This window comes from Arachis hypogaea, chromosome 12 (assembly GCF_003086295.3).
Source record: "Arachis hypogaea cultivar Tifrunner chromosome 12, arahy.Tifrunner.gnm2.J5K5, whole genome shotgun sequence".
Classification (NCBI taxonomy): Eukaryota; Viridiplantae; Streptophyta; class Magnoliopsida; order Fabales; family Fabaceae; genus Arachis; species Arachis hypogaea.
The window spans coordinates 41,527,128-41,544,114 of NC_092047.1; the positions used below are offsets into that span (position 1 = coordinate 41,527,128).

The 16,987-nt window shown below is 37.2% G+C and overlaps 1 protein-coding gene and 1 long non-coding RNA gene across 2 annotated transcripts in view; one reads left to right on the forward strand and one right to left on the reverse strand.

Annotated features, from left to right (window-relative positions):
- Positions 1 to 1,087: 1,087 nt before the first annotated feature.
- Positions 1,088 to 3,546, reverse strand: LOC112727345 (uncharacterized). The gene is made up of 3 exons (XR_003165710.3): positions 3,136 to 3,546; positions 2,962 to 3,031; positions 1,088 to 1,454 (listed from the first exon to the last, which is right to left on the reverse strand). It is a non-coding gene; the product is annotated as an uncharacterized lncRNA (long non-coding RNA).
- Positions 3,547 to 5,561: 2,015 nt separating this feature from the next.
- LOC140176710 (uncharacterized) overlaps positions 5,562 to 16,987 on the forward strand; it is a 36,932-nt gene continuing 25,506 nt past the window's right edge. Inside the window, exon 1 of the mRNA XM_072208255.1 lies at positions 5,562 to 5,913. Coding sequence (XP_072064356.1) covers positions 5,562 to 5,913 — 352 coding nt within the window. The remainder of the gene's footprint in view (positions 5,914 to 16,987) is intronic.

Here is a 16,987-nt window from a genome sequence, read left to right on the forward strand (position 1 = left end):
CGGATTTAGGCCTTTGTTGGAATAGCCTACGAAAAAAACGACGTCGTTTTATGTGTTAAAATGTAACTTAACGTGCCACGTCATTTTCTGTTAACGTCAAAAGTAAGAAAAATAACGGAAGAATAAACATGATTAGATCCGTTATCTTTCGAGGACGAATTTGATTAATTTATTTTTTCGGAGATGAAAATGAAAATCTAGCGAGGTATCTTTTAGGAATTATTTTGATTATTCACTCTCTAGAAAATTATTAATTGGTTTTCTAGTTTTTTTTTCCTTTTAAATTATCAAAAAATAATGTATAAATTAAAATTAATTTTGTATAAAATTAATTTTAAAGGGAAAATTTGGTTTTAAAGGTTAAAAACCTATTTTAAAGGAAAAAAACTATTTTTAAATAGAAAACTAATTTTTAAATAAAAAATAAATATTTTTTAGATCGATTTTTATTTTTATGATCTGTTTATTAATTTTATAATTTTTTAATAATTACTTTTATTATTTAAAGTTATCTTGGGTTATTAACTTAATTCAAATTTCTAGTTAATCAAAAGTCAAGTTTGATTTTTTTCAGTTAACCTTAGTCATGTTTATCCTTTAAAAAGAGATTTCGGATTCATTTTAAAATACTGATAGATAAAATTAAGAAAAAGTTAAATAGATATGGATAAATTAATTGCTTTCGTGATTTGATACAAATTATTTTTTCATTTTAACTTAATTTTGACTTTGATTTTATTGGACTAAAATTAATTTTATCTTCAAATCAGCAACAAAAAGATTTATACTATCATTAAATTATATTTAAGAGTATAAGAATAAAATATTTTTATCACTATCAGATAAAAAATATTATCTATGAATATTTTGATTAAATATATAGCATTTTAAATTCTATCTAAACTATTTTTAAAAATCATAATTTAAAATTTGATCTACAGAATGGATTTATAAAAATAATAACTATTTAAAAATTTCTTAGATATATTTCAAGAAAGATAAGAGTTTTTACTCTATTTCGTACGCATCATTAATTAAAAAAAAAAGTTGATTAAAAACAATACTTTTAAATTTAGAAAATTTAAACTTGAAAAGTAAAAATAACGTATATTACTAATGTAACAATATGCATAAAATGGAACAAATCTTTCAGCACTTTTAAATTTAATTCCTTACCCCAATGGATTAAATTAAAATAAGATAAGATAAAACACTATGCTTTCTCTTTTTTTTACCCGTTCCGTCCCTTTATAAACCATTGTTTGCTTCCCAAATTCCCATCATTAACAAAGTATCTGATCTTCTTAATATTTTCTCTGGACTCATATATATATATATATATATAGTCATCACAAGGCTCTTATTCTTTCCTATCAATCTATCGTTACACCAATGGCCATGCGAAAGATTTATGCATCTCTCCCTGCTGTAGCTGCTGGAGTTGGATTCTTCTTCTATAATGCGAAGGTAAGAAAAAGATATCTATTATTTATATTCATATAAAATGTTATATAATTCCAAAAAGTAACATCAAAGTTTCTATGAACGCAGGAACATGCAAGAAGAATTTCAGCATCTAATCAGGAAACAATATCTATAACAAGAGTGGTGGAAGAACAAACCAAGGCCATTAGAGAAAGAACAAACCAAGGCCATTAGAGAACCAAGTGTGGCACCACAGTTTGATGGTTTGCATTGTTTTGAAACATTTGTTATGAACAAGGTAAAAGAAAAAGATATGTATTTATTTTTGTTCATATAAAGTGTTATATAATTCCAAAAAGTAACATAAGGTTTCTATGAATGCAGAAACTTGCAAGAGAGATTTCAGCATCTAATCAAGAAACAATATCTACAACAAGAGTAGTGGAAGAACAAACCAAGGCCAGTAGGAAACCAAGTGTGGCACCACAGTTTGATGGTTTGCATTGTTTTGAAACATTTGTTATGAATTAAATTCTCTGAAAGATGTACAACTTAACTGATTCTGTGAGTTAAATAAAACAGTAGAAGAATTCATATTTGTTCTTTTAACTAATTTGTTTCAATTTATTTCAAATCATTCAAGATAGACATAGACACATGGTTAATTTCCACTGTAAACCATCCTTAATTGTTAAACGTAACAACATTGCATGCTACAACAGACTTAATTAACCGGGAAATTTGAAAAAAAAGAATGAAATTTTATGATGTAACTGAGTTTATACAACCATCATACTCTGTAGTCTGGACCAACAATTTTTCACGGTCCAAATCAGGAAAAACTTCAATGACTACCCCTCAACACTAGCCAATGGTAAATTATATTATTTTCCAATCGACATTATTTTTTTTATAATGATTTTGCCTACAACAATAAAATCTAAGGTTCTAATAGAACTCCTTCAATTGCTTGTTCTATATAATGGATTACACCTATCATCATCTTCTACCTATAATGGCAAATCTTGCAACACCAAATATGCAAGCAATTTTAAGAAAAATAGCCTATAAAAATGCACAAATCGTTTTACACAGTGCACATATTACAAGCTGTTAGGCATTTGAAACGTGGTATGTTCAAGATCCGAAAATGATCAAATGAAAAATCAAGAACTGCAAGCTATCATATGCATGGCACTTATACATTGTGCTTAATGAAGATAGATCAGTGAACCTAAATTGCAAGCATAACAGAAGCAAACTAAGGCCTTCCTCCACCCATACCCTATCTTTTAATTAGGCTCAAATGACAAGCAAACCAGAAAAAAAAAAATTAGGGCTCCAGAATGTTAATTAGTTCATTCTTAGTATCAACGTTTAATCACACATAAGAAAATTAAGGTTCTATTTGGGCATAACAGAGCACATAACAGATCATAGAAGAGGAATTCTCTCTTGTCCCTGTTTGGATTCAACTCTGGGGACTTCCGGAGCAATACTAGAAACTCCTATACAACAAGGTGAAGATAAAATTACCTGGTAAAAGGAGAAATCTGGAGAATATTCGGTGGCTTCAGGACATGAAGTAGTGTTCCAGTTTTGGAACCTGAAAAATACCCCCAAAGATAAGAATATTTTGTGAAAGACTTTACATGAAGGGATTCCGATAAAGGAAAATCTTAATTCAAGATTTCAAAACATAAACCCTACCTGTCTGATTTGTGATGCTATGGAGGAATCGGTACGCCATTGCCTGTGGGGATGTGAAAGCGTGGTTGAAGCATGGGATCTTGTAGGACTTCCGCTACTGAATCAAGCTATGGAGCCATGGAGATGGTGGTTATTTTTAATGGAGTCTTTGAATCTCGAAGGAAGAAGAAGCTTGCTGCGAACCTTGTCTGGTGCATCTGGAGAGCAAGGAATGCTGCTGTCTTTGAGAATCATCGACGATTACCGGTGGAAATAGCTGAAGAAGCTTGCCGCATGACTGAGGAGAGATGTCTCTTACATGAAGCCTGAAACTCTCATATGAACTTACTTTACCTTTGTTTTTCTTCAATCTTCAATTGTTGTTCTACTTTTCTATTACCATAGTCCAAAATACCCTTTTGCTTGGAGTTCATTGTGGATCAAGTAGTTTCTCTAATAAAATTCATTGTCTTTTGAAAAAAAAATATTTAATTACTCTATTGGTTTATATAGTTTTGTAAAATTTTTAATTAGTCTTTGTATTTTTTTATTTTTAGTTGAATCATTACACTAATTTTTTTTAATTGAGTCCCTATATTTTTTTTCCCTTTTATTTGGGTCCCTGCACTAATTTTTTTTAGTTGGATCTCTATAAAATTAAGCCAATTACTATTATGAGGGACCTAATTAAAAAAAAATTTGGTATAGGGACCCAATTAAAAAGAAAATAAATATAGGGACCTAATTAAAAATTTTGCAAAACTATAGGGACCAACAGAATAATTAAACAAAAAAAACTGTAAAAATGTTGTCAACATTGAAGGAAATTACGGTACAAACTACAAAGGAAAGAGAGCTGCTTCTCTTATGTTACTTTGTCGTTGGAGCAAGCGTGGAAGACTGACGCGGAATGCAGACACATGGACAAATTGTGAGGTCATAGGACAAAGGATTCGATGGTCCCAGAACGTTTAGACAATTAAATGGTTCCATAACAAAATATATTTTTTAAGTTTTTTAATAATTACTAAATAATTTTTAGGGTAAAGTACTAATTTGGTCCCCTACGTTTGGGGTGAATTTTGTTTTAATCCCCAACATTTAAACTGTTCTAAAAAAAGTTTTGATTTGCATCAATCAGGTCCTGCCGTTAAGTGGGTGTCAAATTCTTAACGTCGTATCCGACGTGGCAATAGAGAGGAGACAGTGGTTAATAGACGTGTAATCCTTCCCGCCTTTGGACAGAACGCATGGTTACCCTGACTCTTCTTCTTCTTCTTCTTCTTCTTCTTCTTCTTCTTCTTCTTCTTCTTCTTCTTCTTCTTGTGAAGCACGAAACGATAACCAAAGGCAACAAACCCTACCGATTGTCACTGAAGGGTTGCGATTCGCAGCCAGAGAAGTGACATTGTCCTTCAGTAACGTTAAAGGTCCACAGCAGCAGTTAGTTTGAAACCCTTACATTCTGGAAGAATATCGTATCAGGTATTCCGTTATTAAATCTTCTCAACCCATTTGGTTTTCATCATCTTAATGCATGTTGATATGTAATGATGCATGTTGTTGTGTGATTGTTTTATTTTATAGTTTCATATTCGTTTCTTGTTTTGGTTTGGAAGTTTTTATTTTGTCCTGGTGATTGCATTTATGCATTTTTGTTGTTCTTGATCAATTTGAGAATTTTATGAAGTCTATTGTGTTTGTCTAACAGATTGTTCAGAAAATGAGTTATTTTAGTGTCAAGATACACCATGGGGGGGAAGTTTGGGTTTGATGGTGAACCTTTACACTATGTGGGGGGTGAGACTTCCATAGTGGACTACTGTGATGAAGATAGGTGCAGTAGGTTTGAGGCCATGGAGATAGTGGTCGAACAGGGATATGTGGCACAAAACATTGCTGCAATGTGGTATAAGTCTCTGAAAGATGAAACAGATGTAGGACTGAAGATGCTTCACACAGACCAGGATGCAATGGACATGGCCAGAATTAGAATGAGGGACAACATGGTAGAGCTTTTTGCTGTTCACAAAGATGGTGCTACTACTAGGAAAGGCTGCACCATTGAGAAAGTTGAAGACATACATGCTGGTGAGGCTGCTGCACCCACTGCAGACACTATTGGGCTTGGCCCAATTGTGCTGTACAAGGCCCAATCATTTGCTCAGGCCAAGGTGGGTAAGAAGCCCACGGTGGTGAAAGAAGCCCAGAATGATATGTTGGAGGATGATGATGAAGAGAGGTTAGATTTTTCAGGTGATGATGAATCTGAGGATGATGACTACCAGCCAGGAAATGATGATGAGGAAAACAGTGATGAACAGTCGAGTGAAAACAGCTCTGGAGATAGTGATCTGGAGGTTACATTTGATGACAGCGATGATGATTAGAATGGTGATGGGGGTTTGTATGATGTTGAAGTCACAACTACGAAAGATTCCCAAAAGATGAAACAGAGTGTTCCAACTGGGAGAGTACAAGGAGAATTTAGTGGCAGTGTTAATAAGGGTAAGGAGAAAGTGGTGGCTGCTAGACTAAGGGATGAAGATGATGGGTATGAGAGTGAGGAGTTGTGGGATGTCCCTATAAGTGATGATGAAGGGGATCCCTTGTTGAGGAAGTACCCCTTGTATAAGAGTTTGAAGAATATGAAGGAGTATAAATGGGAGGTTGGGACATTGTACGTAGATAGGAATACTTTTAAGGAATGTATAACTAGTTATGTTGTGCACAGTGACAGAGGAATATGGTTCTCAAAGTGTGATAGCCATAGGTGCAAAGCTGTTTGCAAAGAAGGTTGTAAGTGGTTTGCTTACTATCATAAGATGAAGAGAGAGGAAACATGGCAATTGACCAGCTGTTACAAAAAACACACATGCAGTAAGGCAACCAAGATTGGTATCATGAGTTCTCAGTGGCTGAGTAAGAATTTTATGAAGAAGATCTGTGAAAACTGATGAGCGGATAATTTATACCCTTTTAGCGTTATTTTTACATAGTTTTTAGTATGTTTTAGTTAGTTTTTATCATGTTTTTATTAGTTTTTATTCAAAAATTATATTTCTGGACTTTACTATGAGTTTGTGTATTTTTCTATGATTTCAGGTATTTTCTGGCTAAAATTGAGGAACCTGAGCAAAAATCTAATTCAGAGGCTGAAAAAGGACTGCAGATGCTGTTGGATTCTGACCTCCTTGCACTCGAAGTGGTTTTTCTAGAGCTACAGAAGCCCAATTGGTGCGCTCTTAATTGCGTTGGAAAGTAGACAACCTGGGCTTTCCAGCAATATATAGTAGTTCATCCTTTACCCAAGATTTGATGGCCCAAACTAGCGTTCAAAGTCAGCTTAAAAGTTTTGGCGTAAAACGCCCAAACTGGCACCAGAATTGGAGTTAAACGCCCAAACTGGCACCAAAGCAGGCGTTTAACTCCAGGAACAGCCTAAGCACGAAAAAGCTTTAATGCTCAGCCCAAAAACACACCAAGTGGGCCCCGTAAGTGGATTTCTGCATTATCTGCACTTAGTTATTCATTTTCTGTAAACCCTAGTAACTAGTTTAGTATAAAAACTACTTTTAGAGGTTTATTTTACAGCTTAACTTTAATCTTATGTAACTTTTACACTTTGAGACCTCCATGGGAGGCTGGCTACTCGGCCATGCCTACCCTATTTTCACTTATGTATTTTCAACGATGGAGTTTCTACACCCCATAGATTAAGGGGTGGAGCTCTGCTGTTCTTCATGAATTAATGCAAGTACTATTGTTTTTCCTTCAATTCACGCCTACTTCTTCTCCAAGATATACTCTTGTTCTTAATTCAGTTAAGTCAGAATGAAGGGGTGACCCGTGACAATCACCCAATCTTTGTTACTCGCTTAGCCAAGATCCGCGTGCTTGACAACCACAAAGCGGTCTACATGATGTTCAACGTAGTCATTGGACGCCATCCGGAGTATATTCTCTTGGGTCTCTGATGACAAGTCATCTTAGCCTGTTTTAGCTAGTCTTTTTCTTTAGTTTTCATTAGAATTATGCACTTTCTTGAGCTACAAGCAAGCTAATTGAGTAGATTTTCATGTTTCCCTTGATTGAACCAACCATATGTGAATTCATGCCATTTCATGAGGTTTTGTGCTATATTTGTGCATATTATGAAAGAATGAATATCTCATGATTTTGAGCATAGCTTTGATTAGTTTGGTTGATTAATGATAGGTGAAGAAAGCTTGGAGAAAGGTTGAAGCAAAGAGGAATGGCTAGAAGTGAAGAATGGAAGTTGAAATTGAACTTGGAGGCTAACGTTGGCACATGACATTGCAAGGAAGTGGCCAAAGTTAGCTCCAACGTTAGCCCCCTAACTTGGAGGCTAACGTTGGCGCCACTAGCACTAAGCATTGCCAACGTTAGGGTCAAAGTTAGACCCCTAACGTTGGCACCAACGTCCAAACCAGAAGGATGTGGGTTGCTGCTATGAAAAGTTGGGGTCAAAGTTAGACCCCTAACTTTGGCCCTAACGTTGAAACCAACTTTGGCTAACTTCAAAACCGGTTCAATTGGTTCACTTCGGTTCTTCTTCAAACTTCAAGAGCAATCAACCAAGGCCTCTTTCAACCCAATTCCACCAAGAACAAAGGCCCAACTCAAGGCTTGAAGATCATTTTGGAAAGTGTATAAATAGGATAGAATTCAAGTTAGTGAGAGAGCTTTCCTTTTGGAATTTTCATAAGAGTTTTTGGAGAGCTTTTGTTACTGAGTGAACTTTAATTTCTTTGCTTTCATTGCTTTCAATTTCATTTTACACTTGTCTTGGATCTTGGATTGGAGAATTGAAGAAATTCTGTTTCAATCTCAATCTTGGATCTCTCTGTTTCTTTACTGTTAATTGAATTCCATTTTCGGTTCATTGTTCTTCATCTCTTTTCTTTGCAATTTACAATTTCCTTGCTATTGTTCTTGTTGGATCTAGGAAGGCATTGAGATCTAGACTTGGTTTTCTAGTCTCTGGGTCCTGAGATCTGAATTTCTCATTTCAATTCCCTGTTTATTGCTTTTTCTGTTCATTTACTTTACTGCTTCAAGATCCGGTTTAATCCCAATTCCCTTTCCCTCTTCTGTTTGATGCAATTTAGTTTTTCCTTGTTTAATTTCTGCAAATCCACATCCCAATCCCCTTTACATTTCAAGCAATTTACATTCCTTGCACTTCAAGATTCCGCAATTTACATTTCTTGCACTTTAAGTTTCTGCCATTTAATTTCTTGTTCTTTAAGTTTCAGCAATTTAATTTCCTGCTCTCTTTAATTTCATGCAATTTACATTCTGCAAGTCACAAATCACCCAACCAACACTTGATTCGCTTGACTAAATCAACCACTAAACTAAAATTGCTCAATCCTTCAATCCCTGTGGGATCGACCTCACTCCCATGAGTTTTTATTACTTGATACGACCCGGTACACTTGCCGGTTAGTTCTGTGATGTTTTGTGAGGGATTCGTTTCTCAACAAAATATCTCATCAAGTTTTTGGCGCCGTTGCCGGGGATTGATTAGATTGACAATGATTAAGTGAGGTGGTAATCTAGATCAAGCACTTTTTCCTTAATTTTGATTAACCCACTAACTGTTTGATTTTTTGCTTAAGCTAACTAAAACTTCATTCTAGCAATAGATTGAAGCGCTACTGGTTTGTGTGCTCTTATGTTCTGCTTGTATGTCAGGTACAAGAAGAGCCATACCCAATTTTCATGAACAAGACGAAAGAACTCTCAGGAGGCTAAGGAGAGCTGAAAGAGGGAAAAGCATTGTTGGAGAAGAGGAATCAGACGAAGAATTCCACGAGATGGAAGGAGATACATCTAATCCAGAAGGAGGAGTCAATAATCAACCACATCAGAGGAGAGTATTGGCTTCCTATACCTTTGCAAATGCTAGACATTGTGGAAGCAGCATTCTCACCCCTAATGTCAATGCAAATAACTTTGAACTGAAGCCACAACTCATCACATTGGTCCAGAACAATTGCTCATTTGGGGGAGGACCATTGGAGGATCCAAATCAACATCTATCTACTTTCTTAAGGATCTGTGACACTGTCAAATCCAATGGCGTGAATCCTGAAACTTACAAGCTTCTGCTGTTCCCGTTCTCATTAAGGGATAAGGCTGTACAATGGCTCGAAACTTTTCCCCAAGGAAGTATCACTAGTTGGGATGACTTGGTGACTAAATTTCTAGCCAAATTCTATCCACCCCAAAGAGTCATCAGGCTGAAAACTGAGGTGCAGACATTCACACAATTAGATGCTGAATCCTTGTATGAAGCATGGGAAAAGTACAAAGCCTTAATCAGAAAATGTCCTCCAGAGATGTTCAATGAATGGGACGTGCTGCAAAATTTCTATGAAGGCCTGACATTGAAATCTCAGGAGGCATTAGATCATTCTGCTGGAGGTTCACTACAACTAATGAAAACTGCTGAGGAAGCTCAGAATCTTGTGGATATGGTGGCCAACAACCAATATTTCTTTGCTCATCAAAGAAGCCGCCAACCATCACAAAGAAGAGGAGTAATGGAGCTAGAAGGAGTGGATTCAATCCTAGCTCAAAACAAGATGATGCAGCAGCAAATTCAACAACAATTTGAGCAAATGGCCAAGAGGATTGATAGTCTCCAAGTTGCAGCAGTCAACACTAGCCAATCATCAACCACATGGGGACAGAGTGAAGAAACTCAAGAAGAACAACAACAAGAGCAAGTTCAGTATATGCACAACCAAGGACCAAATGAAGTGTATGGTGATACATACAATCCATCCTGGAAGAACCACCCAAACCTCAGATGGGGAGATAACCATACCCAAAACCAACAACCATGGCAGAGGAACTCAAACCAATACAATCCAAGAAACAACCAAAATCACAACCAGCAGCAGACTAACCAAAACCCCTACAGAAAACCTCAAAACAACTACCCCAACCTCAACCAATACCAATCTAATAACCAACCCACCAACCAAAATGCCTACCATCCACCACCCACATCTCATAACCCACCTCAAGTATCACCTGAAGCCCAAAGAATCACTCACTTGGAGGCCATGATAGACAAAATGTTGAAACACCAAGAAATGGTAGCCAAGAATCAGGAAGCCTCTATAAAGAGCCTAGAGAGACAGATGGGGCAAATCTCCAAGCAAGTATCTGTTGAGAGATCTTCAAACTCATTGCCCAGTGACACAATTCCAAATCCCAAGGAGGAATGCAAGGCAATACAATTAAGGAGTGGAAGAGCATTGACAAGTAACAATGACACTACAAGGAAGCAAGCAGAAAACATCAAAGAACCAACAGAGGATGAGAATCAAACAAAGGCAGATGAGGATAAGGAGCAAGATGTGATGCCAAACAAAGACACTGAGAAACTCAAAGAGAGGAACAACCAGCCACATAGCTCAAAGGAAGTAGCTCAGGGGCAGCGACAAATGGGAAAAAGCATCACACCCCCACTGCCTTACCCTCAGAGGTTCAACAAAGAGATGAAAGACAAGCAGTTCCACAAATTCCTTGAGATTTTTAAGAAGCTGGAAATTAACATTCCCTTAGCTGAAGCACTTGAGCAAATGCCTCTATATTCCAAGTTTCTGAAGGATCTTATCAACAAGAAAAGAAGTTGGCTTGAAAGGGGAACCATATTACTCACTAAGGAATGCAGAGCCTTGATTCAAAAGGGGCTTCCTCCCAAGCTTGAGGACCCAGGGAGCTTCTTGCTGCCTTGCACCATTGGGAAATTGACAATCACTAAAGCAATGTGTGATCTCGGAGCAAGTATTAACTTAATATCATCCTCCTTGATGAAAAAGCTGCATATAGAAGAGGTCAAACCAGTACAAATGTCTCTGGAGTTGGTAGACAAGTCAATGGTATACCCCAGGGGTGTAATTGAAAATCTCTTGGTCAAGGTGGACAGTTTTATATACCCTACTGACTTTGTGGTTCTAGAATCAAACGATGATGATGGTGACTCTGTTATACTGGGAAGGCCATTCTTGGCCACTGCTAGAGCTATCATAGACGTAGAGGAAGGGGAATTAACTCTCAGGATGCACGACCAGAGCATCACTCTGAAGGTATTACCAGAGGCACAATTCAGCAAGGAGAATAAAGACTATATGAAGAGTGCCCAGGAAAGTCACAGCAACATCCCAATGCTAAGGAATGTGCAAACTGATGAAAAAGTCCAAAAAGATGTTAGAGTACTGGCCACTGAGAAGGGAGGTTCCCAAGGAAAGCCTACAACTAGAAAAGAAAAATCAACAAAAGGAAAGATGAAGCGCAGAAACAAAACAAAAAGGGGTTGGAAGAATAGAAAGATTCCAACAGAGGGGCTTTCTAAAGGTGACAAAGTGCAACTGGTATATCAACAGCTGGAGACAAATCAACAAACCGAGGATTACTACACTGTCAGCAACATACTATCATTAGAACATGCTGAAATTGAACACCAGAGAACAAAGAAGAGGATCACGGTCAGGGGAGACAAATTGAGGCCCTACAAGCACCAACCACCATAAAAGAAAGCTTCAATGTCAAGCTAGTGACAATAAAAGAGCGCTCCATGGGAGGCAACCCATGCTTTAAGATTCTTGTCACTTTACATTCAATAAATTATGATCACTTGATGCATGAATTCTTTTCTCTTTTCATGAACGTGTCCATTTATTGCATGCACTATTTTGAAACATATGCTAAGTTTGGTGTGTCTTCAAGCACACTTAACCAATATCATAAAGGATTTTGTTTCACATGCTTAAAATATTTTGATAGAGCATATGGTCGAACACTAAGTTTGGTGTCCACACAGCTTCATGAAAATTTGAAATTCATGCATCAATAATCATACTTTTGTTATTTTTCAAAACCTTATAAATAGAAATTTTTTTATGAAGGCATTAATTGTGATAAACCCTTTGACAAGAAACAAGTTTGATGTTCATCAAACCTTGATGCACCAATTCAAGGATACAATTAATCCTTCATGAAAAAAAAAAAAGAGAAAAAGAAAGTATGATGAAAACAATTCTTATGAACATTTAAACTTCACTAATTGGAAGAAGAAACTCAATTTCTTTATATATTACCAAAATCAAGTTTGGTGTCTTCCAAAGGAAGTGTCATGGTTTAAATGAGACAAGGATTGATGGTTCATAAAGTTTTAATAAAAAGTACACCCTTGCTACGGTTGGATGAGACTAATGTGTGTTGTCTTGTTGTGGTGACTAGGAAGTCAAAGAATCTTCAAAGAAAAGGACAAGACAAAGGAAAGCAGAGCATAAGGACAAAATCCTATCACATGCTTCAAGGAAGAAATCTGCCACTCCTTGAGAATGATCACGGCAAAGGCAAGGGAAGGAGCAAATTTTGTCTTCATTCATCCATACATGCACACCCTTGATCTCCATAGTGTCTAATTGCATCCTAGCCCTTCATTGCTCATTTAAAAGCATACCACCTTCAAGCCATGCACATGACCGAATCACTCCTCAATATTACAAGCCTTGTGCAACTTTTTTCTTTCACTTTAAACTCCAAACACTTAATCTTCTCTTCATAACTCCCTAGCAAGTCCGAACCTAATCTCCTTCTCCTCCAAAAACACATCAAACTCTCCAACATTCTTCACATCCCCTCTCAACCAACCAAGTGATCATGGCATCCTCTTCAAGAACCAAACGACGAAAAGGAAAAGATCCAATAGTAGAGGAAGAAACATATGAATATGACCAATGGAGGTTCAAGTCTTGGTCTCATCAAATGCAAATTCAATGGATGAACGAGAAAAAAATCTATCCTGAAATTCCATTCATGCTACCGGATGATGGATGTCAAGAAATAAAGAACAAAATCCGGAAGAGGAGATGGGAGGAACTTACATCGCCAACCACCCGAGTGAATGCCAACATCATAAGAGAGTTCTATGCGAATGTCCCAAGGATTGACACGCGTGAACCCCCAACGTACAAGAGCTATGTGCGTGGGGTGGAAGTAGACTTTAGCCCGGAGGCAATCAAAAAAGTCTTGAAACTAAAGTCAGTCCGCTTTGATGAACCGGGATACCAACAAAGATTGACTGAGAATCAAGATTATGAGGAGATTGCAAGAGACATTTGTTTTGAGAACTCAGAATGGGAGGGAGATAACAAGAATAGATACAAGTTCCTGAAGAGATGTAACCTCATTCCGGAGGCAAAAGGATGGTACGAGTTGATGAAAAGGTCAATTCTGGGGACAGTAAATACCTCAGAAGTTAACAGGGAGAGAGCTTTAATGCTGCATTGTATCATGGTGGGTGGAGAGATAAGAGTTCATGAGATCCTTGCAAGAGACATTCAAAAGATAGCTGAAAAGAACTCGGCCGGATCTTGGTTGTACTATCCGAGCACCATTTGGAAGTTGTGTGCAAAGGCCAAGGTTCCATTGGAAGAGGAGAATCCAATGTGGTTAAGCCAAGGCATGCCCATAACTATTGAACGAATGATGACGCCCCTTGAAGCACACCAAGGCCGAAGGCCACATGGAAGAAGGGAAGGAGAAGAACAAATGGAAGAAGATGAGCCACACACGGAAGAAGAGCCACAAGAGGAGGAGCAGCCACATTTTTTCCCACATGGCAATATGGATATGACTCAAATGCAAGAAGCAATAGGGAGGTTATCTCAACAATACACAAGAATCCAAGCAAGGCAAGAAGAATATCATTCTCTGTACATGCAAAACCAACAAGCACAAGAAGAAAGAGAGCTAAGAATAATAAACAAACAAAATGAATTCGAGTCAAGATTTCTTGCAATACAAGAAGAACATGCCTTTCAATCTCATGAATCTTTTGGGAAGCTGGAACAAATGCAAGCTGAAAGTTTGAAGGCTTTCAAGGAGTTCACAACACTCCAAGAAGCAAGGTATGAAGTGCAAGCTGATTATAATGTCAATAGCCAAATCAAACTAAACTATATTGGAGAACATATGCACAACATGGACCCGGCATTCCCAACTTTTGATGAATTTTTCAAAATGAGAAGTGAGATGGAAGTGAACAGGGCTATGAGACTTGAAGATAGAGTGGAAGAAGCTATGAATAGGGCTGGCTTTTGGCAAGATCAACAAGAACCAAACAAGGATGGAGGGAACACTAGCAGCCAAGTGTATGAAAGGAGAAAGAAAAGGCATGACAAATGAAAGGTGGACTTGCTCCTTGTTCATCACAACATGCATTCTATCTGTTCTAATCTATCTTTGCATTTTTAAGTAGTCATTTAAAAGTCTTTGCATTATGTTTGTTTCTTTCAAAATAAGTAGGCTAGTTTTTATGTTGGCTTGTGTGTTCATTTTCACTTAACAAGAAGTATGTATTGTCCCCTGCATCTTTAAATTCAATAAAAGAACAGTTTGAATGTGAAGTGAAATGGTCTCTGTTAGATAGAAGTGGAATAAAAGTAAGTGGTGGTATGTGTGTGATTGTATAATAGCTTACCTTTAGTGAATAAAGAGCTAGGATATCTCCTTCTAAGTAAAGAGTGGCCTACTGTCTATGAATCTCAATTGAATTGAATTCCTTGGTTAGAAAGAAAAACAAAAAGAAGGAAAGAACAAAGAGAGCAAAAAAAATGGCAAAACAAAAGAAAAACAAAAAGAAACAAAGCTGGACACCAATAGCTTGAACCTTAAAATATATGCCTGTGATGTCTTTGTACTAGGATCTGCTTGGATTAGTAAGCTCTTAGGAGTGCCTCAACACTTGGTGACTTGGGTTAACTAACCCGGGATCATCAGCTGAAAGTCCACTATCAAGAGCAACCTAACTACAAGACATTTAGTAGCCCAAAGAGGTGCTGGGCATCAATGTTTTAAGAAGGAATGTGAGCCAAGTGTCTATGGTGAATAATGTGTCAAGTATAAAGAAAAGAAAATGAACTTGCTACACATGACACTCAAATAAAGCTTTTGAATAAAGTAATAGCCAAGGATAAAGGAATAATGAGAGGTCATAGCAGTATGTCATTTGAAGCTTGAAGGAGACTTTCTAGGCCTAGAAATCAATAAGAGGTGAGTATTTACATATCCACACAAAACCCCATGAACTATCAATAATACTCTGCTAGCATGAACTTCCTCTTCCATTTCATTCTTTCTTCTTAATAATTCATTTCTTGCTTGGGGACAAGCAAGCTTTAAGTTTGGTGTTGTGATGACAAGTCATCTTAGCCTGTTTTAGCTAGTCTTTTTCTTTAGTTTTCATTAGAATTATGCACTTTCTTGAGCTACAAGCAAGCTAATTGAGTAGATTTTCATGTTTCCCTTGATTGAACCAACCATATGTGAATTCATGCCATTTCATGAGGTTTTGTGCTATATTTGTGCATATTATGAAAGAATGAATATCTCATGATTTTGAGCATAGCTTTGATTAGTTTGGTTGATTAATGATAGGTGAAGAAAGCTTGGAGAAAGGTTGAAGCAAAGAGGAATGGCTAGAAGTGAAGAATGGAAGTTGAAATTGAACTTGGAGGCTAACGTTGGCACATGACATTGCAAGGAAGTGGCCAACGTTAGCCCCCTAACTTGGAGGCTAACGTTGGAACTTGAGAGTTTCTCCCCTGGGCACCAACGTTTGCGCCAACGTTAGCCCCCTAACTTGGAGGCTAACCTTGGCACTTAAATTACAAAGGGGGAAGGCCAACGTTTGCGCCAACGTTAGCCCCCTAACTTGGAGGCTAACGTTGGCACTTAAATTACAAAGGGGGAAGGCCAACGTTTGCGCCAACGTTAGCCCCCTAACTTGGAGGCTAACGTTGGCGCCACTAGCACTAAGCATTGCCAACGTTAGGGTCAAAGTTAGACCCCTAACGTTGGCACCAACGTCCAAACCAGAAGGATGTGGGTTGCTGCTATGAAAAGTTGGGGTCAAAGTTAGACCCCTAACTTTGGCCCTAACGTTGAAACCAACTTTGGCTAACTTCAAAACCGGTTCAATTGGTTCACTTCGGTTCTTCTTCAAACTTCAAGAGCAATCAACCAAGGCCTCTTTCAACCCAATTCCACCAAGAACAAAGGCCCAACTCAAGGCTTGAAGATCATTTTGGAAAGTGTATAAATAGGATAGAATTCAAGTTAGTGAGAGAGCTTTCCTTTTGGAATTTTCATAAGAGTTTTTGGAGAGCTTTTGTTACTGAGTGAACTTTAATTTCTTTGCTTTCATTGCTTTCAATTTCATTTTACACTTGTCTTGGATCTTGGATTGGAGAATTGAAGAAATTCTGTTTCAATCTCAATCTTGGATCTCTCTGTTTCTTTACTGTTAATTGAATTCCATTTTCGGTTCATTGTTCTTCATCTCTTTTCTTTGCAATTTACAATTTCCTTGCTGTTGTTCTTGTTGGATCTAGGAAGGCATTGAGATCTAGACTTGGTTTTCTAGTCTCTGGGTCCTGAGATCTGAATTTCTCATTTCAATTCCCTGTTTATTGCTTTTTCTGTTCATTTACTTTACTGCTTCAAGATCCGGTTTAATCCCAATTCCCTTTCCCTCTTCTGTTTGATGCAATTTAGTTTTTCCTTGTTTAATTTCTGCAAATCCACATCCCAATCCCCTTTACATTTCAAGCAATTTACATTCCTTGCACTTCAAGATTCCGCAATTTACATTTCTTGCACTTTAAGTTTCTGCCATTTAATTTCTTGTTCTTTAAGTTTCAGCAATTTAATTTCCTGCTCTCTTTAATTTCATGCAATTTACATTCTGCAAGTCACAAATCACCCAACCAACACTTGATTCGCTTGACTAAATCAACCACTAAACTAAAATTGCTCAATCCTT